Source organism: Scyliorhinus torazame, chromosome 25 (assembly GCF_047496885.1).
Source record: "Scyliorhinus torazame isolate Kashiwa2021f chromosome 25, sScyTor2.1, whole genome shotgun sequence".
NCBI lineage: Eukaryota > Metazoa > Chordata > Chondrichthyes > Carcharhiniformes > Scyliorhinidae > Scyliorhinus > Scyliorhinus torazame.
The window spans coordinates 38,102,835-38,126,612 of NC_092731.1; the positions used below are offsets into that span (position 1 = coordinate 38,102,835).

The window sequence follows — 23,778 nt, forward strand, 5'->3', positions numbered from 1 at the left end:
CAGTGTGTAGCCCAGTGTCCCAGAGTGTGCAAGGACAGTGTGAGATCCAGTGTCCCAGAGTGTGAAAGGACAGTGTGTGACCCACTGTTCCAGAGTGTGAAAGGACTGTGTGTGACCCAGTGTCCCAGAGTGTGAAAGGGCAGTGGGTGACACAGTGTCCCAGAGTGTGAAAGGACAGTGTGAGACCCAGTGTCCCAGAGTGTGCAAGGACAGTGTGAGACCTAGGGTCCCAGAGTGTGAGAGGACAGTGTGTGACCCAGTGTTCCAGTGTGTGAAAGGACAGAGTGTGACCCACTGTCGCAGAGTGTGAGAGGACAGTGTGTGACCCACTGTCCCAGAGTGTGAAAGGAAAGTGTGTGACCCAGTGTCCCAGAGTGTGCAGGACAGTGTGAGACCTAGGGTCCCAGAGTGTGAAAGGACAGTGTGTGACCCAGTGTTCCAGTGTGTGAAAGGACAGAGTGTGACCCACTGTCACAGAGTGTGAGAGGACAGTGTGTGAGCCACTGTCCCAGAGTGTGAAAGGACAGAGTGTGACCCCCTGTCCCAGAGTGTGAAAGGACAGTGTCTGACCCAGTGTCCAAGAGTGTGAAAGGACAGTGTGTCACCCAGTGTCCCAGAGTGTGAAAGGACAGAGTGTGGCCCAGTGTCCCAGAGTGTGAAAGGACAGTGTGTGACCCACTGTCCCAGAGTGTGAAAGGACAGTGTGTGACCCAGTGTCCCAGAGTGTGAAAGGACAGTGTGTGACCCAGTGTCCCAGAGTGTGAAAGGACAGTGTGTAGCCCAGTGTCCCAGAGTGTGCGAAAGGACAGTGGGAGACCCAGTGTCCCAGAGTGTGAAAGGACAGTGTGTGGCCCACTGTCCCAGAGTGTGAAAGGACAGTGTGTGACCCAGTGTCCCAGAGAGTGAAAGGACAGTGTGTGACCCAGTGTCCCAGAATGTGAAAGGACAGTGTGTGCCCCACTGTCCCAGAGTGTGAAAGGACAGTGTGTGACCTACTGTCCCAGAGTGTGAAAGGACAGTGTGTGACCCAGTGTCCCAGAATGTGAAAGGACAGTGTGTCACCTACTGTCCCAGAGTGTGAAAGGACAGTGTGTGACCCACTGTCCCAGAGTGTGAAAGGACAGTGTGTGACCCAGTGTCCCAGAGTGTAAAAGGACAGTGTGTGACCCACTGTCCCAGAGTGTGAAAGGAAAGTGTGTGACCCAGTGTCCCAGAGTGTGCAAGGACAGTGTGAGACCCAGTGTCCCAGAGTGTGAAAGGACAGTGTGTGACCCAGTGTTCCAGTGTGTGAAAGGACAGAGTGTGACCCACTGTCCCAGAGTGCGAGAGGACAGTGTGTGACCCACTGTCCCAGAGTGTGAAAGGACAGAGTGTGACCCACTGTCCCAGAGTGTGAAAGGACAGTGTCTGACCCAGTGTCCCAGAGTGTGAAAGGACAGTGTGTGACCCACTGTCCCAGAGTGTGAAAGGACAGAGTGTGACCCAGTGTCCCAGAGTGTGAAAGGACAGTGTGTGACCCACTGTCCCAGAGTGTGAAAGGACAGTGTGTGACCCACTGTCCCAGAGTGTGAAAGGACAGTGTGTGACCCACTGTCCCAGAGTGTGAAAGGACAGTGTGTGTGTGACCCAGTGTCCCAGAGTGTGAAAGGAGAGTGTGTGCCCCACTGTCCCAGAGTGTGAAAGGACAGAGTGTGACCCAGTGTCCCAGAGTGTGAAATGACAGTGTGTGACCCAGTGTCCCAGAGTGTGAAAGGACAGAGTGTGCCCCCCTGTCCCAGAGTGTGAAAGGACAGTGTCTGACCCAGTGTCCCAGAGTGTGAAAGGACAGTGTGTCACCCAGTGTCCCAGAGTGTGAAAGGACAGAGTGTGGCCCAGTGTCCCACAGTGTGAAAGGACAGTGTGTGACCCACTGTCCCAGAGTGTGAAAGGACAGTGTGTGACCCACTGTCCCAGAGTGTGAAAGGACAGTGTGCGACCCACTGTCCCAGAGTGTGAAAGGACAGTGGGTGTGTGACCCACTGTCCCATAGTGTGAAAGGACAGTGTGTGCCCCACTGTCCCAGAGTGTGAAAGGACAGAGTGTGACCCAGTGTCCCAGAGTGTGAAAGGACAGTGTGTGACCCAGTGTCCCAGAGTGTGAAAGGACAGTGTGTGTGACCCACTGTCCCAGAGTGTGAAAGGACAGTGTGCGACCCACTGTCCCAGAGTGTGAATGGACAGTGTGTGACCCAGTGTCCGAGAGTGTGAAAGGACAGTGTGTAGCCCAGTGTCCCAGAGTGTGCAAGGACAGTGTGAGATCCAGTGTCCCAGAGTGTGAAAGGACAGTGTGTGACCCACTGTTCCAGAGTGTGAAAGGACAGTGTGTGACCCAGTGTCCCAGAGTGTGAAAGGGCAGTGGGTGACACAGTGTCCCAGAGTGTGAAAGGACAGTGTGAGACCCAGTGTCCCAGAGTGTGCAAGGACAGTGTGAGACCTAGGGTCCCAGAGTGTGAGAGGACAGTGTGTGACCCAGTGTTCCAGTGTGTGAAAGGACAGAGTGTGACCCACTGTCGCAGAGTGTGAGAGGACAGTGTGTGACCCACTGTCCCAGAGTGTGAAAGGAAAGTGTGTGACCCAGTGTCCCAGAGTGTGCAGGACAGTGTGAGACCTAGGGTCCCAGAGTGTGAAAGGACAGTGTGTGACCCAGTGTTCCAGTGTGTGAAAGGACAGAGTGTGACCCACTGTCACAGAGTGTGAGAGGACAGTGTGTGAGCCACTGTCCCAGAGTGTGAAAGGACAGAGTGTGACCCCCTGTCCCAGAGTGTGAAAGGACAGTGTCTGACCCAGTGTCCAAGAGTGTGAAAGGACAGTGTGTCACCCAGTGTCCCAGAGTGTGAAAGGACAGAGTGTGGCCCAGTGTCCCAGAGTGTGAAAGGACAGTGTGTGACCCACTGTCCCAGAGTGTGAAAGGACAGTGTGTGACCCAGTGTCCCAGAGTGTGAAAGGACAGTGTGTGACCCAGTGTCCCAGAGTGTGAAAGGACAGTGTGTAGCCCAGTGTCCCAGAGTGTGCAAGGACAGTGGGAGACCCAGTGTCCCAGAGTGTGAAAGGACAGTGTGTGGCCCACTGTCCCAGAGTGTGAAAGGACAGTGTGTGACCCAGTGTCCCAGAGAGTGAAAGGACAGTGTGTGACCCAGTGTCCCAGAATGTGAAAGGACAGTGTGTGCCCCACTGTCCCAGAGTGTGAAAGGACAGTGTGTGACCTACTGTCCCAGAGTGTGAAAGGACAGTGTGTGACCCAGTGTCCCAGAATGTGAAAGGACAGTGTGTCACCTACTGTCCCAGAGTGTGAAAGGACAGTGTGTGACCCACTGTCCCAGAGTGTGAAAGGACAGTGTGTGACCCAGTGTCCCAGAGTGTAAAAGGACAGTGTGTGACCCACTGTCCCAGAGTGTGAAAGGAAAGTGTGTGACCCAGTGTCCCAGAGTGTGCAAGGACAGTGTGAGACCCAGTGTCCCAGAGTGTGAAAGGACAGTGTGTGACCCAGTGTTCCAGTGTGTGAAAGGACAGAGTGTGACCCACTGTCCCAGAGTGCGAGAGGACAGTGTGTGACCCACTGTCCCAGAGTGTGAAAGGACAGAGTGTGACCCACTGTCCCAGAGTGTGAAAGGACAGTGTCTGACCCAGTGTCCCAGAGTGTGAAAGGACAGTGTGTGACCCACTGTCCCAGAGTGTGAAAGGACAGAGTGTGACCCAGTGTCCCAGAGTGTGAAAGGACAGTGTGTGACCCACTGTCCCAGAGTGTGAAAGGACAGTGTGTGACCCACTGTCCCAGAGTGTGAAAGGACAGTGTGTGACCCACTGTCCCAGAGTGTGAAAGGACAGTGTGTGTGTGACCCAGTGTCCCAGAGTGTGAAAGGAGAGTGTGTGCCCCACTGTCCCAGAGTGTGAAAGGACAGAGTGTGACCCAGTGTCCCAGAGTGTGAAATGACAGTGTGTGACCCAGTGTCCCAGAGTGTGAAAGGACAGAGTGTGCCCCCCTGTCCCAGAGTGTGAAAGGACAGTGTCTGACCCAGTGTCCCAGAGTGTGAAAGGACAGTGTGTCACCCAGTGTCCCAGAGTGTGAAAGGACAGAGTGTGGCCCAGTGTCCCACAGTGTGAAAGGACAGTGTGTGACCCACTGTCCCAGAGTGTGAAAGGACAGTGTGTGACCCACTGTCCCAGAGTGTGAAAGGACAGTGTATGACCCAGTGTCCCTGAGTGTGAAAGGACAGTGTGTGTGTGACCCACTGTCCCAGAGTGTGAAAGGACAGTGTGCGACCCACTGTCCCAGAGTGTGAAAGGACAGAGTGTGACCCAGTGTCCCAGAGTGTGAAAGGACAGTGTGTGACCCAGTGTCCCAGAGTGTGAAAGGACAGTGTGTGACCCACTGTCCCAGAGTGTGCAAGGACAGTGTGTGACCCACTGTCCCAGAGTGTGAAAGCACATAGTGTGACCCAGTGTCCCAGAGTGTGAAAGGACAGTGTGTGACCCACCGTCCCAGAGTGCGAAAGGACCATGTGCGACCCACTGTCCCAGAGTGTGAAAGGAAAGTGTGCGACCCACTGTCCCAGAGTGTGAAAGGACAGTGTGTGACCCACTGTCCCAGAGTGTGAAAGGACAGTGTGTGACCCACTGTCCCAGAGTGTGAAAGGACAGTGTGTGACCCAGTGGCCCAGAGTGTGAAAGGACAGTGTGTGGCCCACTGTCCCAGAGTGTGAAAGGACAGTATGTGGCCCACTGTCCCAGAGTGTGAAAGGACACTGTGTGACCCACTGTCCCAGAGTGTGAAAGGACAGAGTGTGACCCACTGTCGCAGAGTGTGAAAGGACAGTGTGCGACCAAGTGTCCCAGAGTGTGAAAGGACAGTGTGCGACCCAGTGTCCCAGAGTGTGAAAGGACAGTGTGTGACCCACTGTCCCAGAGTGTGAAAGGACAGTGCGCGACCCAGTGTCCCAGAGTGTGAAAGGACAGAGTGTGACCCACTGTCCCAGAGTGTGAAAGGACAGTGTGCGACCCAGTGTCCCAGAGTGTGAAAGGACAGTGTGTGACCCACTGTCCCAGAGTGCGAAAGGACAGTGTGTGACCCAGTGTCCCAGAGTGTGAAAGGACAGTGTGTGACCCAGTGTCCCAGAGTGTGAATGGACAGTGTGTGCCCCACTGTCCCAGAGTGTGAATGGACAGTGTATGCCCCACTGTCCCAGAGTGTGAAAGGACAGTGTGTGACCCAGTGTCCCAGAGTGTGAAAGGAAAGTGTGTGACCCAGTGTCCCAGAGTGTGAAAGGAGAGTGTGTGCCCCACTGTCCCAGAGTGTGAAAGGACAGAGTGTGACCCAGTGTCCCAGAGTGTGAAAGGACAGTGTGTGACCCAGTGTCCCAGAGTGTGAAAGGACAGAGTGTGCCCCCCTGTCCCAGAGTGTGAAAGGACAGTGTGTGACCCACTGTCCCAGAGTGTGAAAGGACAGTGTGTGACCCACTGTCCCAGAGTGTGAAAGGACAGTGTGTGACCCAGTGTCCCTGAGTGTGAAAGGACAGTGTGTGTGTGACCCACTGTCCCAGAGTGTGAAAGGACAGTGTGCGACCCACTGTCCCAGAGTGTGAAAGGACAGAGTGTGACCCAGTGTCCCAGAGTGTGAAAGGACAGTGTGTGACCCACTGTCCCAGAGTGTGCAAGGACAGTGTGTGACCCACTGTCCCAGAGTGTGAAACGACAGTGTGTGACCCACTGTCCCAGAGTGTGAAAGGACAGTGTGTGACCCAGTGGCCCAGAGTGTGAAAGGACAGTGTGTGGCCCACTGTCCCAGAGTGTGAAAGGACAGTATGTGGCCCACTGTCCCAGAGTGTGAAAGGACAGTGTGTGACCCACTGTCCCAGAGTGTGAAAGGACAGAGTGTGACCCACTGTCGCAGAGTGTGAAAGGACAGTGTGCGACCAAGTGTCCCAGAGTGTGAAAGGACGGTGTGCGACCCAGTGTCCCAGAGTGTGAAAGGACAGTGTGTGACCCACTGTCCCAGAGTGTGAAAGGACAGAGTGTGACCCACTGTCCCAGAGTGTGAAAGGACAGTGTGTGACCCAGTGTCCCAGAGTGTGAAAGGACAGTGTGTGACCCACTGTCCCAGAGTGCGAAAGGACAGTGTGTGACCCAGTGTCCCAGAGTGTGAAAGGAAAGTGTGTGACCCAGTGTCCCAGAGTGTGAAAGGACAGTGTGTGACTCACTGCCCCAGAGTGTGAAAGGACAGTGTGTGACCCACTGTCCTAGAGTGTGAAAGGACAGTGTGTGCCCCACTGTCCCAGAGTGTAAAAGGACAGTGTGTGACCCACTGTCCCAGAGTGTGAAAGGACAGTGTGTGACCCAATGTCCCAGAGTGTGAAAGGACAGTGTGTGACCCACTGTCCCAAAGTGTGAAAGGACAGTGTGTGACCCAGTGTCCCAGAGTGTGAAAGGACAGTGTGTGACCCACCGTCCCAGAGTGTGAAAGGACAGTGTGTGACCCACTGTCCCAGAGTGTGAAAGGACAGTGTGTGACCCAGTGTCCCAGAGTGTGAAAGGACAGTGTGTGACCCAGTGTCCCAGAGTGTGAAAGGACAGTGTGTGACCCACTGTCCCAGAGTGCGAAAGGACAGTGTGTGACCCAGTGTCCCAGAGTGTGAAAGGACAGTGTGTGACCCAGTGTCCCAGAGTGTGAATGGACAGTGTGTGCCCCACTGTCCCAGAGTGTGAATTGACAGTGTGTGCCCCGCTGTCCCAGAGTGTGAAAGGACAGTGTGTGACCCAGGTTCCCAGAGTGTGAAAGGACAGTGTGTGACCCAGTGTCCCAGAGTGTGAATGAACAGTGTGTGCCTCACTGTCCCAGAGTGTGAAAGGACAGTGTGACCCAGTGTCCCAGAGTGTGAAAGGACACTGTGTGCCCCACTGTCCCAGAGTGTGAAAGGACAGTGTGTGACCCACTGTCCCAGAGTGTGAAAGGACAGTGTGTGATCCACTGTCCCAGAGTGTGAAAGGACAGTGTGTGACCCAGGTTCCAAGACTGTGATAGGACAGTGTGTGACCCACTGTCCCAGAGTGTGAAAGGACAGTGTGTGACTCACTGTCCCAGAGTGTGAAAGGACAGTGTGTGCGTGACCCACTGTCCCAGAGTGTGAAAGGACAGTGTGTGCCCCACTGTCCCAGAGTGTGAAAGGACAGAGTGTGACCCAGTGTCCCAGAGTGTGAAAGGACTGTGTGTGACCCACTGTCCCAGAGTGTGAAAGGACAGTGTGTGACCCAATGTCCCAGAGTGTGAAAGGACTGTGTGTGACCCACTGTCCCAGAGTGTGAAAGGACAGTGTGTGACCCACTGTCCCAGAGTGTGAAAGGACAGTGTGTGACCCAGTGTCCCAGAGTGTGAAAGGACTGTGTGTGACCCACTGTCCCAGAGTGTGAAAGGACTGTGTGTGACCCAGTGTCCCAGAGTGCGAAAGGACCGTGTGCGACCCACTGTCCCATAGTGTGAAAGGACAGTGTGCGACCCACTATCCCAGAGTGTGAAAGGACAGTGCGTGACCCACTGTCCCAGCGTGTGAAAGGACAGTGTGTGTCCCACTGTCCCAGAGTGTGAAAGGACAGTGTGTGACCCAGTGTCCCAGAGTGTGAAAGGACTGTGTGTGGCCCACTGTCCCAGAGTGTGAAAGGACAGTCTGCGAACCACGGTCCCAGAGTGTGACCCAGTGTCCCAGAGTGTGAAAGCACAGTGTGTGACCCACTGTCCCAGAGTGTGAAAGGACAGTGTGCGACCCAGTGTCCCAGAGTGTGAAAGGACAGAGTGTGACCCACTGTCCCAGAGTGTGAAAGGACAGTGTGTGACCCAGTGTCCCAGAGTGTGAAAGGACAGTGTGTGACCCAGTGTCCCAGAGTGTGAATGGACAGTGTGTGCCCCACTGTCCCAGAGTGTGAAAGGACAGTGTGACCCAGTATCCCAGAGTGTGAAAGGACAGTGTGTGACCCAGTGTCCCAGAGTGTGAAAGGACAGTGTGCGACCCAGTGTCCCAGAGTGTGAAAGGACAGAGTGTGACCCACTGTCCCAGAGTGTGAAAGGACAGTGTGTGACCCAGTGTCCCAGAGTGTGAAAGGACAGTGTGTGACCCAGTGTCCCAGAGTGTGAATGGACAGTGTGTGCCCCACTGTCCCAGAGTGTGAAAGGACAGTGTGACCCAGTATCCCAGAGTGTGAAAGGACAGTGTGTGACCCAGTGTTCCAGTGTGTGAAAGGACAGTGTGCGACCCAGTGTCCCAGAGTGTGAAAGGACAGAGTGTGACCCACTGTCCCAGAGTGTGAAAGGACAGTGTGTGACCCAGTGTCCCAGAGTGTGAAAGGACAGTGTGTGACCCAGTGTCCCAGAGTGTGAATGGACAGTGTGTGCCCCACTGTCCCAGAGTGTGAAAGGACAGTGTGACCCAGTGTCCCAGAGTGTGAAAGGATAATGTGTGCCCCACTGTCCCAGAGTGTGAAAGGACAGTGTGTGACCCACTGTCCCAGAGTGTGAAAGGACAGTGTGTGACCCAGTGTCCCAGAGTGTGAAAGGACAGTGTGTGACCCAATGTCCCAGAGTGTGAAAGGACAGTGGGTGACCCTGTGTCCCAGAGTGTGAATGGGCAGTGTGTGCCCAACTGTCCCAGAGTGTGAATGGACAGTGTGTGCCCCAATGTCCCAGAGTGTCAATGTACAGTGTATGCCCCACTGTCCCAGAGTGTGAAAGGACAGTGTGTGTCCCAGTGTCCCAGAATGTGAAAGGAAAGTGTGTGACCCAGTGTCCCAGAGTATGAAAGGACAGTGTGTGACTCACTGTCCCAGAGTGTGAAAGGACAGTGTGTGCCCTACTGTCCCATAGTGTGAAAGGACAGTGGGTGACCCACTGTCCCAGAGTGTGAAAGGACAGTGTGTGACCCAGTGTCCCAGAGTGTGAAAGGACAGTGTGTGACCCAGTGTCCCAGAGTGTGACAGGACAGTGTGTGACCCAGTGTCCCAGAGTGTGAAAGGATACTGTGTGCCCCACTGTCCCAGAGTGTGAAAGGACAGTGTGTGACCCACTGTCCCAGACTGTGAAAGGACAGTGTGTGACCCAGTGTCCCAGAGTGTGAAAGGACAGTGTGTGACCCACTGTCCCAGAGTGTGAAAGGACAGTGTGTGACCCAGTGTCCCAGAGTGTGAATGGGCAGTGTGTGCCCCACTGTCCCAGAGTGTGAATGGACAGTGTGTGCCCCACTGTCCCAGAGTGTGAATGTACAGTGTATGCCCCACTGTCCCAGAGTGTGAAAGGACAGTGTGTGACCCAGTGTCCCAGAGTGTGAAAGGAAAGTGTGTGACCCAGTGTCCCAGAGTATGAAAGTACAGTGTGTGACTCACTGTCCCAGAGTGTGAAAGGACAGTGTGTGACCCACTGTCCCAGAGTGTGAAAGGACAGTGTGTGCCCTACTGTCCCATAGTGTGAAAGGACAGTGGGTGACCCACTGTCCCAGAGTGTGAAAGGACAGTGTGTGACCCAGTGTCCCAGAGTGTGAAAGGACAGTGTGTGACCCAGTGTCCCAGAGTGTGGAAGGACAGTGTGTGACCCAGTGTCCCAGAGTGTGGAAGGACAGTGTGTGACCCAGTGTCCCAGAGTGTGAAAGGACAGTGTGTGACCCACTGTCCCAGAGTGTGAAAGGACAGTGTGTGACCCAGTGTCCCAGAGTGTGAATGGGCAGTGTGTGCCCCACTGTCCCAGAGTGTGAATGGACAGTGTGTGCCCCACTGTCCCAGAGTGTGAATGTACAGTGTATGCCCCACTGTCCCAGAGTGTGAAAGGACAGTCTGTGACCCAGTGTCCCAGAGTGTGAAAGGAAAGTGTGTGACCCAGTGTCCCAGAGTGTGAAAGGACAGTGTGTGACTCACTGTCCCAGAGTGTGAAAGGACAGTGTGTGCCCTACTGTCCCAGAGTGTGAAAGGACAGTGTGTGACCCACTGTCCCAGAGTGTGAAAGGACAGTGTGTGACCCAGTGTCCCAGAGTGTGCAAGGACAGTGGGAGACCCAGTGTCCCAGAGTGTGAAAGGACAGTGTGTGGCCCACTGTCCCAGAGTGTGAAAGGACAGTGTGTGACCCAGTGTCCCAGAGAGTGAAAGGACAGTGTGTGACCCAGTGTCCCAGAATGTGAAAGGACAGTGTGTGCCCCACTGTCCCAGAGTGTGAAAGGACAGTGTGTGACCTACTGTCCCAGAGTGTGAAAGGACAGTGTGTGACCCAGTGTCCCAGAATGTGAAAGGACAGTGTGTCACCTACTGTCCCAGAGTGTGAAAGGACAGTGTGTGACCCACTGTCCCAGAGTGTGAAAGGACAGTGTGTGACCCAGTGTCCCAGAGTGTGAAAGGACAGTGTGTGACCCACTGTCCCAGAGTGTGAAAGGAAAGTGTGTGACCCAGTGTCCCAGAGTGTGCAAGGACAGTGTGAGACCCAGTGTCCCAGAGTGTGAAAGGACAGTGTGTGACCCAGTGTTCCAGTGTGTGAAAGGACAGAGTGTGACCCACTGTCCCAGAGTGCGAGAGGACAGTGTGTGACCCACTGTCCCAGAGTGTGAAAGGACAGAGTGTGACCCACTGTCCCAGAGTGTGAAAGGACAGTGTCTGACCCAGTGTCCCAGAGTGTGAAAGGACAGTGTGTGACCCACTGTCCCAGAGTGTGAAAGGACAGAGTGTGACCCAGTGTCCCAGAGTGTGAAAGGACAGTGTGTGACCCACTGTCCCAGAGTGTGAAAGGACAGTGTGTGACCCACTGTCCCAGAGTGTGAAAGGACAGTGTGTGACCCACTGTCCCAGAGTGTGAAAGGACAGTGTGTGTGTGACCCAGTGTCCCAGAGTGTGAAAGGAGAGTGTGTGCCCCACTGTCCCAGAGTGTGAAAGGACAGAGTGTGACCCAGTGTCCCAGAGTGTGAAATGACAGTGTGTGACCCAGTGTCCCAGAGTGTGAAAGGACAGAGTGTGCCCCCCTGTCCCAGAGTGTGAAAGGACAGTGTCTGACCCAGTGTCCCAGAGTGTGAAAGGACAGTGTGTCACCCAGTGTCCCAGAGTGTGAAAGGACAGAGTGTGGCCCAGTGTCCCACAGTGTGAAAGGACAGTGTGTGACCCACTGTCCCAGAGTGTGAAAGGACAGTGTGTGACCCACTGTCCCAGAGTGTGAAAGGACAGTGTATGACCCAGTGTCCCTGAGTGTGAAAGGACAGTGTGTGTGTGACCCACTGTCCCAGAGTGTGAAAGGACAGTGTGCGACCCACTGTCCCAGAGTGTGAAAGGACAGAGTGTGACCCAGTGTCCCAGAGTGTGAAAGGACAGTGTGTGACCCAGTGTCCCAGAGTGTGAAAGGACAGTGTGTGACCCACTGTCCCAGAGTGTGCAAGGACAGTGTGTGACCCACTGTCCCAGAGTGTGAAAGCACATAGTGTGACCCAGTGTCCCAGAGTGTGAAAGGACAGTGTGTGACCCACCGTCCCAGAGTGCGAAAGGACCATGTGCGACCCACTGTCCCAGAGTGTGAAAGGAAAGTGTGCGACCCACTGTCCCAGAGTGTGAAAGGACAGTGTGTGACCCACTGTCCCAGAGTGTGAAAGGACAGTGTGTGACCCACTGTCCCAGAGTGTGAAAGGACAGTGTGTGACCCAGTGGCCCAGAGTGTGAAAGGACAGTGTGTGGCCCACTGTCCCAGAGTGTGAAAGGACAGTATGTGGCCCACTGTCCCAGAGTGTGAAAGGACACTGTGTGACCCACTGTCCCAGAGTGTGAAAGGACAGAGTGTGACCCACTGTCGCAGAGTGTGAAAGGACAGTGTGCGACCAAGTGTCCCAGAGTGTGAAAGGACAGTGTGCGACCCAGTGTCCCAGAGTGTGAAAGGACAGTGTGTGACCCACTGTCCCAGAGTGTGAAAGGACAGTGCGCGACCCAGTGTCCCAGAGTGTGAAAGGACAGAGTGTGACCCACTGTCCCAGAGTGTGAAAGGACAGTGTGCGACCCAGTGTCCCAGAGTGTGAAAGGACAGTGTGTGACCCACTGTCCCAGAGTGCGAAAGGACAGTGTGTGACCCAGTGTCCCAGAGTGTGAAAGGACAGTGTGTGACCCAGTGTCCCAGAGTGTGAATGGACAGTGTGTGCCCCACTGTCCCAGAGTGTGAATGGACAGTGTATGCCCCACTGTCCCAGAGTGTGAAAGGACAGTGTGTGACCCAGTGTCCCAGAGTGTGAAAGGAAAGTGTGTGACCCAGTGTCCCAGAGTGTGAAAGGAGAGTGTGTGCCCCACTGTCCCGGAGTGTGAAAGGACAGAGTGTGACCCAGTGTCCCAGAGTGTGAAAGGACAGTGTGTGACCCAGTGTCCCAGAGTGTGAAAGGACAGAGTGTGCCCCCCTGTCCCAGAGTGTGAAAGGACAGTGTGTGACCCACTGTCCCAGAGTGTGAAAGGACAGTGTGTGACCCACTGTCCCAGAGTGTGAAAGGACAGTGTGTGACCCAGTGTCCCTGAGTGTGAAAGGACAGTGTGTGTGTGACCCACTGTCCCAGAGTGTGAAAGGACAGTGTGCGACCCACTGTCCCAGAGTGTGAAAGGACAGAGTGTGACCCAGTGTCCCAGAGTGTGAAAGGACAGTGTGTGACCCACTGTCCCAGAGTGTGCAAGGACAGTGTGTGACCCACTGTCCCAGAGTGTGAAACGACAGTGTGTGACCCACTGTCCCAGAGTGTGAAAGGACAGTGTGTGACCCAGTGGCCCAGAGTGTGAAAGGACAGTGTGTGGCCCACTGTCCCAGAGTGTGAAAGGACAGTATGTGGCCCACTGTCCCAGAGTGTGAAAGGACAGTGTGTGACCGACTGTCCCAGAGTGTGAAAGGACAGAGTGTGACCCACTGTCGCAGAGTGTGAAAGGACAGTGTGCGACCAAGTGTCCCAGAGTGTGAAAGGACGGTGTGCGACCCAGTGTCCCAGAGTGTGAAAGGACAGTGTGTGACCCACTGTCCCAGAGTGTGAAAGGACAGAGTGTGACCCACTGTCCCAGAGTGTGAAAGGACAGTGTGTGACCCAGTGTCCCAGAGTGTGAAAGGACAGTGTGTGACCCACTGTCCCAGAGTGCGAAAGGACAGTGTGTGACCCAGTGTCCCAGAGTGTGAAAGGAAAGTGTGTGACCCAGTGTCCCAGAGTGTGAAAGGACAGTGTGTGACTCACTGCCCCAGAGTGTGAAAGGACAGTGTGTGACCCACTGTCCTAGAGTGTGAAAGGACAGTGTGTGCCCCACTGTCCCAGAGTGTAAAAGGACAGTGTGTGACCCACTGTCCCAGAGTGTGAAAGGACAGTGTGTGACCCACTGTCCCAGAGTGTGAAAGGACAGTGTGTGACCCACTGTCCCAAAGTGTGAAAGGACAGTGTGTGACCCAGTGTCCCAGAGTGTGAAAGGACAGTGTGTGACCCACCGTCCCAGAGTGTGAAAGGACAGTGTGTGACCCACTGTCCCAGAGTGTGAAAGGACAGTGTGTGACCCAGTGTCCCAGAGTGTGAAAGGACAGTGTGTGACCCAGTGTCCCAGAGTGTGAAAGGACAGTGTGTGACCCACTGTCCCAGAGTGCGAAAGGACAGTGTGTGACCCAGTGTCCCAGAGTGTGAAAGGACAGTGTGTGACCCAGTGTCCCAGAGTGTGAATGGACAGTGTGTGCCCCACTGTCCCAGAGTGTGAATTGACAGTGTGTGCCCCGCTGTCCCAGAGTGTGAAAGGACAGTGTGTGACCCAGGTTCCCAGAGTGTGAAAGGACAGTGTGTGACCCAGTGTCCCAGAGTGTGAATGAACAGTGTGTGCCTCACTGTCCCAGAGTGTGAAAGGACAGTGTGACCCAGTGTCCCAGAGTGTGAAAGGACACTGTGTGCCCCACTGTCCCAGAGTGTGAAAGGACAGTGTGTGACCCACTGTCCCAGAGTGTGAAAGGACAGTGTGTGATCCACTGTCCCAGAGTGTGAAAGGACAGTGTGTGACCCAGGTTCCAAGACTGTGATAGGACAGTGTGTGACCCACTGTCCCAGAGTGTGAAAGGACAGTGTGTGACTCACTGTCCCAGAGTGTGAAAGGACAGTGTGTGCGTGACCCACTGTCCCAGAGTGTGAAAGGACAGTGTGTGCCCCACTGTCCCAGAGTGTGAAAGGACAGAGTGTGACCCAGTGTCCCAGAGTGTGAAAGGACTGTGTGTGACCCACTGTCCCAGAGTGTGAAAGGACAGTGTGTGACCCAATGTCCCAGAGTGTGAAAGGACTGTGTGTGACCCACTGTCCCAGAGTGTGAAAGGACAGTGTGTGACCCACTGTCCCAGAGTGTGAAAGGACAGTGTGTGACCCAGTGTCCCAGAGTGTGAAAGGACTGTGTGTGACCCACTGTCCCAGAGTGTGAAAGGACAGTGTGTGACCCAGTGTCCCAGAGTGCGAAAGGACCGTGTGCGACCCACTGTCCCATAGTGTGAAAGGACAGTGTGCGACCCACTATCCCAGAGTGTGAAAGGACAGTGCGTGACCCACTGTCCCAGCGTGTGAAAGGACAGTGTGTGTCCCACTGTCCCAGAGTGTGAAAGGACAGTGTGTGACCCAGTGTCCCAGAGTGTGAAAGGACTGTGTGTGGCCCACTGTCCCAGAGTGTGAAAGGACAGTCTGCGAACCACGGTCCCAGAGTGTGACCCAGTGTCCCAGAGTGTGAAAGCACAGTGTGTGACCCACTGTCCCAGAGTGTGAAAGGACAGTGTGCGACCCAGTGTCCCAGAGTGTGAAAGGACAGAGTGTGACCCACTGTCCCAGAGTGTGAAAGGACAGTGTGTGACCCAGTGTCCCAGAGTGTGAAAGGACAGTGTGTGACCCAGTGTCCCAGAGTGTGAATGGACAGTGTGTGCCCCACTGTCCCAGAGTGTGAAAGGACAGTGTGACCCAGTATCCCAGAGTGTGAAAGGACAGTGTGTGACCCAGTGTCCCAGAGTGTGAAAGGACAGTGTGCGACCCAGTGTCCCAGAGTGTGAAAGGACAGAGTGTGACCCACTGTCCCAGAGTGTGAAAGGACAGTGTGTGACCCAGTGTCCCAGAGTGTGAAAGGACAGTGTGTGACCCAGTGTCCCAGAGTGTGAATGGACAGTGTGTGCCCCACTGTCCCAGAGTGTGAAAGGACAGTGTGACCCAGTATCCCAGAGTGTGAAAGGACAGTGTGTGACCCAGTGTTCCAGTGTGTGAAAGGACAGTGTGCGACCCAGTGTCCCAGAGTGTGAAAGGACAGAGTGTGACCCACTGTCCCAGAGTGTGAAAGGACAGTGTGTGACCCAGTGTCCCAGAGTGTGAAAGGACAGTGTGTGACCCAGTGTCCCAGAGTGTGAATGGACAGTGTGTGCCCCACTGTCCCAGAGTGTGAAAGGACAGTGTGACCCAGTGTCCCAGAGTGTGAAAGGATAATGTGTGCCCCACTGTCCCAGAGTGTGAAAGGACAGTGTGTGACCCACTGTCCCAGAGTGTGAAAGGACAGTGTGTGACCCAGTGTCCCAGAGTGTGAAAGGACAGTGTGTGACCCAATGTCCCAGAGTGTGAAAGGACAGTGTGTGACCCTGTGTCCCAGAGTGTGAATGGGCAGTGTGTGCCCAACTGTCCCAGAGTGTGAATGGACAGTGTGTGCCCCAATGTCCCAGAGTGTGAATGTACAGTGTATGCCCCACTGTCCCAGAGTGTGAAAGGACAGTGTGTGTCCCAGTGTCCCAGAATGTGAAAGGAAAGTGTGTGACCCAGTGTCCCAGAGTATGAAAGGACAGTGTGTGACTCACTGTCCCAGAGTGTGAAAGGACAGTGTGTGCCCTACTGTCCCATAGTGTGAAAGGACAGTGGGTGACCCACTGTCCCAGAGTGTGAAAGGACAGTGTGTGACCCAGTGTCCAAGAGTGTGAAAGGACAGTGTGTGACCCAGTGTCCCAGAGTGTGACAGGACAGTGTGTGACCCAGTGTCCCAGAGTGTGAAAGGATACTGTGTGCCCCACTGTCCCAGAGTGTGAAAGGACAGTGTGTGACCCACTGTCCCAGACTGTGAAAGGACAGTGTGTGACCCAGTGTCCCAGAGTGTGAAAGGACAGTGTGTGACCCACTGTCCCAGAGTGTGAAAGGACAGTGTGTGACCCAGTGTCCCAGAGTGTGAATGGGCAGTGTGTGCCCCACTGTCCCAGAGTGTGAATGGACAGTGTGTGCCCCACTGTCCCAGAGTGTGAATGTACAGTGTATGCCCCACTGTCCCAGAGTGTGAAAGGACAGTGTGTGACCCAGTGTCCCAGAGTGTGAAAGGAAAGTGTGTGACCCAGTGTCCCAGAGTATGAAAGTACAGTGTGTGACTCACTGTCCCAGAGTGTGAAAGGACAGTGTGTGACCCACTGTCCCAGAGTGTGAAAGGACAGTGTGTGCCCTACTGTCCCATAGTGTGAAAGGACAGTGGGTGACCCACTGTCCCAGAGTGTGAAAGGACAGTGTGTGACCCAGTGTCCCAGAGTGTGAAAGGACAGTGTGTGACCCAGTGTCCCAGAGTGTGGAAGGACAGTGTGTGACCCAGTGTCCCAGAGTGTGGAAGGACAGTGTGTGACCCAGTGTCCCAGAGTGTGAAAGGACAGTGTGTGACCCACTGTCCCAGAGTGTGAAAGGACAGTGTGTGACCCAGTGTCCCAGAGTGTGAATGGGCAGTGTGTGCCCCACTGTCCCAGAGTGTGAATGGACAGTGTGTGCCCCACTGTCCCAGAGTGTGAATGTACAGTGTATGCCCCACTGTCCCAGAGTGTGAAAGGACAGTCTGTGACCCAGTGTCCCAGAGTGTGAAAGGAAAGTGTGTGACCCAGTGTCCCAGAGTGTGAAAGGACAGTGTGTGACTCACTGTCCCAGAGTGTGAAAGGACAGTGTGTGCCCTACTGTCCCAGAGTGTGAAAGGACAGTGTGTGACCCACTGTCCCAGAGTGTGAAAGGACAGTGTGTGACCCAGTGTCCCAGAGTGTGAAAGGACAGTGTGTGACCCACTGTACCAGAGTGTGAAAGGACAGTGTGTGACCCAGGTTCCCAGAGTGTGAAAACACAGTGTTTGACCCAGTGTCCCAGAGTGTGAATGGACAGTGTGTGCCCCACTGTCCCAGAGTGTGAAAGGACAGTGTGTGCCCCGCTGTCTCAGAGTGTGAAAGGACAGTGTGTGACCCAGGTTCCCAGAGTGTGAAAGGACAGTGTGTGACCCAGTGTCCCAGAGTGTGAAAGGACACTGTGTGCCCAACTGTCCCAGAGTGTGAAAGGACAGTGTGTGACCCACTGTCCCAGAGTGTGAAAGGACAGTGTGCGACCCACTGTCCCAGAGTGTGAAAGGACAGTGTGTGACCCACTGTCCCAGATTGTGAAAGGACAGTGTGTGACCCAGTGTCCCAGAGTGTGAAAGGACAGTGTGTGACCCATTGTCCCAGAGTGTGAAAGGACAGTGTGTGCCCCACTGTCCCAGAGTGTGAAAGGACAGTGTGCGAACCACGGTCCCAGAGTGTGAACCAGTGCCCCATAGTGTGAAAGCACACTGTGTGACCCACTGTCCCAGAGTGTGAAAGGACAGTGTGTGACCCACTGTCCCAGAGTGTGAAAGGACAGTGTGTGACCCAGTGTCCCAGAGTGTGAAAGGACAGTGTGTGACCCACTGTCCCAGTGTTTGAAAGGACAGTGTGTAACCCACTGTCCCAGAGTGTGAAATGACAGTGTGTGACCCAGTGTCCCAGAGTGTGAAAGGACAGTGTGTGACCCACTGTCCCAGAGTGTGAATGGACAGTGTGTGACCCAGTGTCCCAGAGTGTGAAAGGACAGTGTGTGACCCACTGTCCCAGAGTGTGAAAGGATCGTGTGTGACCCAGTGTCCCAGAGTTTGAATGGACAGTGTGTGACCGACTGTCCCAGAGTGTGAAAGGACAGTGTGTGGCCCAGTGTTCCAGAGTGTGAAAGGACAGTGTGCCCCCCACTGTCCCAGAGTGTGAATGGACAGTGTGTAACCCACTGTCCCAGAGTGTGAAAGGACAGTGTGCCCCCCACTGTCCCAGAGTGTGAAAGGACAGTGTGTGCCCTACTGTCCCAGAGTGTGAATGGACAGTGTGTGACCCAGTGTCCCAGAGTGTGAAAGGACAGTGTGTGACCCAGTGTCCCAGAGTGTGAAAGGAGAGTGTGTGACCCACTGTCCCAGCGTGTGAAAGGACAGTGTGTGACCCAGTGTCCCAGAGTGTGGAAGGAGAGTGTGTGACCCAGTGTCCCAGAGTGTGAAAGGACTGTGTGTGACCCACTGTCCCAGAGTGTGAAAGGACAGTGTGTGACCCAGTGTCCCAGAGTGCGAAAGGACCGTGTGCGACCCACTGTCCCATAGTGTGAAAGGACAGTGTGCGACCCACTATCCCAGAGTGTGAAAGGACAGTGCGTGACCCACTGTCCCAGCGTGTGAAAGGACAGTGTGTGTCCCACTGTCCCAGAGTGTGAAAGGACAGTGTGTGACCCAGTGTCCCAGAGTGTGAAAGGACAGTGTGCGAACCACGGTCCCAGAGTGTGACCCAGTGTCCCAGAGTGTGAAAGCACAGTGTGTGACCCACTGTCCCAGAGTGTGAAAGGACAATGTGTGACCCAGTGTCCCAGAGTGTGAAAGGACAGTGTGCGACCCAGTGTCCCAGAGTGTGAAAGGACAGAGTGTGGCCCACTGTCCCAGAGTGTGAAAGGACAGTGTGTGACCCAGTGTCCCAGAGTGTGAAAGGACAGTGTGTGACCCAGTGTCCCAGAGTGTGAATGGACAGTGTGTGCCCCACTGTCCCAGAGTGTGAAAGGACAGTGTGACCCAGTATCCCAGAGTGTGAAAGGACAGTGTGTGACCCAGTGTTCCAGTGTGTGAAAGGACAGTGTGCGACCCAGTGTCCCAGAGTGTGAAAGGACAGAGTGTGACCCACTGTCCCAGAGTGTGAAAGGACAGTGTGTGACCCAGTGTCCCAGAGTGTGAAAGGACAGTGTGTGACCCAGTGTCCCAGAGTGTGAATGGACAGTGTGTGCCCCACTGTCCCAGAGTGTGAAAGGACAGTGTGACCCAGTGTCCCAGAGTGTGAAAGGATAATGTGTGCCCCACTGTCCCAGAGTGTGAAAGGACAGTGTGTGACCCACTGTCCCAGAGTGTGAAAGGACAGTGTGTGACCCAGTGTCCCAGAGTGTGAAAGGACAGTGTGTGACCCACTGTCCCAGAGTGTGAAAGGACAGTGTGTGACCCTGTGTCCCAGAGTGTGAATGGGCAGTGTGTGCCCCACTGTCCCAGAGTGTGAATGGACAGTGTGTGCCCCACTGTCCCAGAGTGTGAATGTACAGTGTATGCCCCACTGTCCCAGAGTGTGAAAGTACAGTGTGTGACCCAGTGTCCCAGAATGTGAAAGGAAAGTGTGTGACCCAGTGTCCCAGAGTATGAAAGGACAGTGTGTGACTCACTGTCCCAGAGTGTGAAAGGACAGTGTGTGCCCTACTGTCCCATAGTGTGAAAGGACAGTGGGTGACCCACTGTCCCAGAGTGGGAAAGGACAGTGTGTGACCCAGTGTCCCAGAGTGTGAAAGGACAGTGTGTGACCCAGTGTCCCAGAGTGTGAAAGGACAGTGTGTGACCCAGTGTCCCAGAGTGTGAAAGGATACTGTGTGCCCCACTGTCCCATAGTGTGAAAGGACAGTGTGTGACCCACTGTCCCAGACTGTGAAAGGACAGTGTGTGACCCAGTGTCCCAGAGTGTGAAAGGACAGTGTGTGACCCACTGTCCCAGAGTGTGAAAGGACAGTGTGTGACCCAGTGTCCCAGAGTGTGAATGGGCAGTGTGTGCCCCACTGTCCCAGAGTGTGAATGGACAGTGTGTGCCCCACTGTCCCAGAGTGTGAATGTACAGTGTATGCCCCACTGTCCCAGAGTGTGAAAGGACAGTGTGTGACCCAGTGTCCCAGAGTGTGAAAGGAAAGTGTGTGACCCAGTGTCCCAGAGTGTGGAAGGACAGTGTGTGACCCAGTGTCCCAGAGTGTGAAAGGACAGTGTGTGACCCACTGTCCCAAAGTGTGAAAGGACAGTGTGTGACCCAGTGTCCCAGAGTGTGAATGGGCAGTGTGTGCCCCACTGTCCCAGAGTGTGAATGGACAGTGTGTGCCCCACTGTCCCAGAGTGTGAATGTACAGTGTATGCCCCACTGTCCCAGAGTGTGAAAGGACAGTCTGTGACCCAGTGTCCCAGAGTGTGAAAGGAAAGTGTGTGACCCAGTGTCCCAGAGTGTGAAAGGACAGTGTGTGACTCACTGTCCCAGAGTGTGAAAGGACAGTGTGTGCCCTACTGTCCCAGAGTGTGAAAGGACAGTGTGTGACCCACTGTCCCAGAGTGTGAAAGGACAGTGTGTGACCCAGTGTCCCAGAGTGTGAAAGGACAGTGTGTGACCCACTGTACCAGAGTGTGAAAGGACAGTGTGTGACCCAGTGTCCCAGAGTGTGAATGGACAGTGTGTGCCCCACTGTCCCAGAGTGTGAAAGGACAGTGTGTGCCCCGCTGTCTCAGAGTGTGAAAGGACAGTGTGTGACCCAGGTTCCCAGAGTGTGAAAGGACAGTGTGTGACCCAGTGTCCCAGAGTGTGAATGGACAGTGTGTGCCCCACTGTCCAAGAGTGTGAAAGGACAGTGTGACCCAGTGTCCCAGAGTGTGAAAGGACACTGTGTGCCCAACTGTCCCAGAGTGTGAAAGGACAGTGTGTGACCCACTGTCCCAGAGTGTGAAAGGACAGTGTGCGACCCACTGTCCCAGAGTGTGAAAGGACAGTGTGTGACCCACTGTCCCAGATTGTGAAAGGACAGTGTGTGACCCAGTGTCCCAGAGTGTGAAAGGACAGTGTGTGACCCATTGTCCCAGAGTGTGAAAGGACAGTGTGTGCCCCACTGTCCCAGAGTGTGAAAGGACAGTGTGCGAACCACGGTCCCAGAGTGTGAACCAGTGTCCCATAGTGTGAAAGCACAGTGTGTGACCCACTGTCCCAGAGTGTGAAAGGACAGTGTGTGACCCACTGTCCCAGAGTGTGAATGGACAGTGTGTGACCCAGTGTCCCAGAGTGTGAAAGGACAGTGTGTGACCCACTGTCCCAGAGTGTGAAAGGATCGTGTGTGACCCAGTGTCCCAGAGTTTGAATGGACAGTGTGTGACCGACTGTCCCAGAGTGTGAAAGGACAGTGTGTGGCCCAGTGTTCCAGAGTGTGAAAGGACAGTGTGCCCCCCACTGTCCCAGAGTGTGAATGGACAGTGTGTAACCCACTGTCCCAGAGTGTGAAAGGACAGTGTGCCCCCCACTGTCCCAGAGTGTGAAAGGACAGTGTGTGCCCTACTGTCCCAGAGTGTGAATGGACAGTGTGTGACCCAGTGTCCCAGAGTGTGAAAGGACAGTGTGTGACCCACTGTCCCAGAGTGTGAAAGGACAGTGTGTGACCCAGTGTCCCAGAGTGTGAAAGGACAGTGTGTGACCCAGTGTCCCAGAGTGTGAAAGGACAGTGTGTGCCCCACTGTCCCAGAGTGTGAAAGGACAGTGTGTGACCCAGTGTCCCAGAGTGTGAAAGGACAGTGTGTGACCCAGTGTCCCAGAGTGTGAAAGGAGAGTGTGTGACCCACTGTCCCAGCGTGTGAAAGGACAGTGTGTGACCCAGTGTCCCAGAGTGTGGAAGGAGAGTGTGTGACCCACTGTCCCAGAGTGTGAAAGGACAGTGTCTGACCCAGTGTCCCAGAGTGTGAAAGGAGAAGGTGTGACCCACTGTCCCAGAGTGTGAAAGGACAGTGTGTGACCCAGTGTCCCAGAGTGTGAATGGACAGTGTGTGACCCAGTGTCCCAGAGTGTGAAAGGACAGTGTGTGACCCACTGTCCCAGAGTGTGAAAGGACAGTGTGTGACCCACTGTCCCAGAGTGTGAAAGGACAGTGTGTGACCCACTGTCCCAGAGTGTGAAAGGACAGTGTGTGACCCACTGTCCCAGAGTGTGAAAGGACAGTGTGTGACCCACTGTCCCAGAGTGTGAAAGGACAGTGTGTGACCCACTGTCCCAGAGTGTGAAAGGACAGTGTGTGACCCACTGTCCCAGAGTGTGAAAGGACAGTGTGTGACCCAGTGTCTCAGCGTGTTCCCCTACTATTAAATTTGCCAAGACGGGGGGCATTAAATTCCACCCCATGTCTTCTGCACGGTTACAATCTGGATGTTCCTTCCCCACCCCGCCCTAAACCGAAGCTTACCCTCCTTCAGATTGAGTGCCCTCGCTGCCCTCGACTCCTTCAGCACCTCCTTGACAAAGATTCCTTCCTTCCCCCCACCAGCCACACGGAATCCTGTCGCGCCGACCTCAGCCGTCGTCTCCACAATTAATTCCACCATCTCGGACATCCGGAGCTCCTGGTGACAGGAAGAGGAGCAGGATTAGCCGTGGGCATGTGTGATGCCCTATTCCCCCTGGATCCTGGGGCTCATGGGGGGCAAAACTAGATGCACCGCCAACCGCAGACGTCTGCATCTCCCTTGGCGGGAGAGGTGAGGAATTTGAACATCTGAAGAACTCATGATGTTGTTCGACAAAGTGATTTGCTTTTGGAGGTGAGTGGATTGAAATCACCAGGCGTGACATATTACAGGTGAGGGTCTTAAGGATCAGAGGCTGAGTCGGGAAGGTTCTATAAACAAAAGGATAAATGAGTCATGATAAACACACAAGAGCATTAGCATCCGAGTGGAATGGGGTCAAGGAGGTCAATAGGGACAGCAACAACCTCCACGTCAAATCCAGCCCAACATGAACGTATCTCACCCTTCCCTCATCATTGGATCACAATTCGGGAACACCCAACCAAACATACTGTGGGGTTACCTTCACCTCACAGACTACAGCTGTTCCCCTTCTCGAGGGCAACTCGGGACGGGCAACATCCTCAGCCCTGCCCAAATCCCAAGAATGAATTTTCTTTTGCAGGAGCGATGCGTTTCCAAAGAGGAAAACGTGAAGGGGGTTGGGACAACGAGTAGGTGGGAGTGAAGAGAGATGGTGGGAGTGAGGGAGAGGGTGGGAGTGAGGGAGAGGGTGGGAGTGAGTGAGAGGGTGGGAGTGAGGGAGAGGGTGGGAGTGAGGGAGAGGGTGGGAGTGAGGGAGAGGGTGGGAGTGAGGGAGAGGGTGGGAGTGAGGGAGAGGGTGGAAGTGAGGGAGAGGGTGGGAGTGAGGGAGAGGGTGAGAGTGAGGGAGAGGGTGGGAGTGAGGGAGAGGGTGGGAGTGAGGGAGAGGGTGGGAGTGAGGGAGAGGGTGGGAGTGAGGGAGAGGGTGGGAGTGAGGGAGAGGGTGGGAGTGAGGGAGAGGGTGGAGTGAGGGAGAGGGTGGGAGTGAGGGAGAGGGTGGGAGTGAGGGAGAGGGTGGGAGTGAGGGAGAGGGTGGGAGTGAGGGAGAGGGTGGGAGTGAGGAGAGGGTGGGAGTGAGGAGAGGGTGGGAGTGAGGGAGAGGGTGAGAGTGAGGGAGAGGGTGGAAGTGAGGGAGAGGGTGGGAGTGAGAGGGAGAGGGTGAGAGTGAGGGAGAGGGTGAGAGTGAGGGAGATGTGAGAGTGAGGGAGATGTGAGAGTGAGGGAGATGGTGGGAGTGAGGGAGATGGTGGAGTGAGGGAGAGGGTGGGAGTGAGGGAGATGGTGGGAGTGAGGGAGATGGTGGGAGTGAGGGAGATGGGGAGTG

At 54.8% G+C, this 23,778-nt stretch overlaps 1 protein-coding gene across 1 annotated transcript in view; it reads right to left on the reverse strand.

Annotated features, from left to right (window-relative positions):
• LOC140402492 (uncharacterized) overlaps positions 1-23,778 on the reverse strand; it is a 535,159-nt gene that overhangs the window by 42,466 nt on the left and 468,915 nt on the right. The window contains exon 4 of the mRNA XM_072490325.1: positions 22,310-22,466. Within this exon, the coding sequence (XP_072346426.1) occupies positions 22,310-22,466 (157 nt within the window). The remainder of the gene's footprint in view (positions 1-22,309; positions 22,467-23,778) is intronic.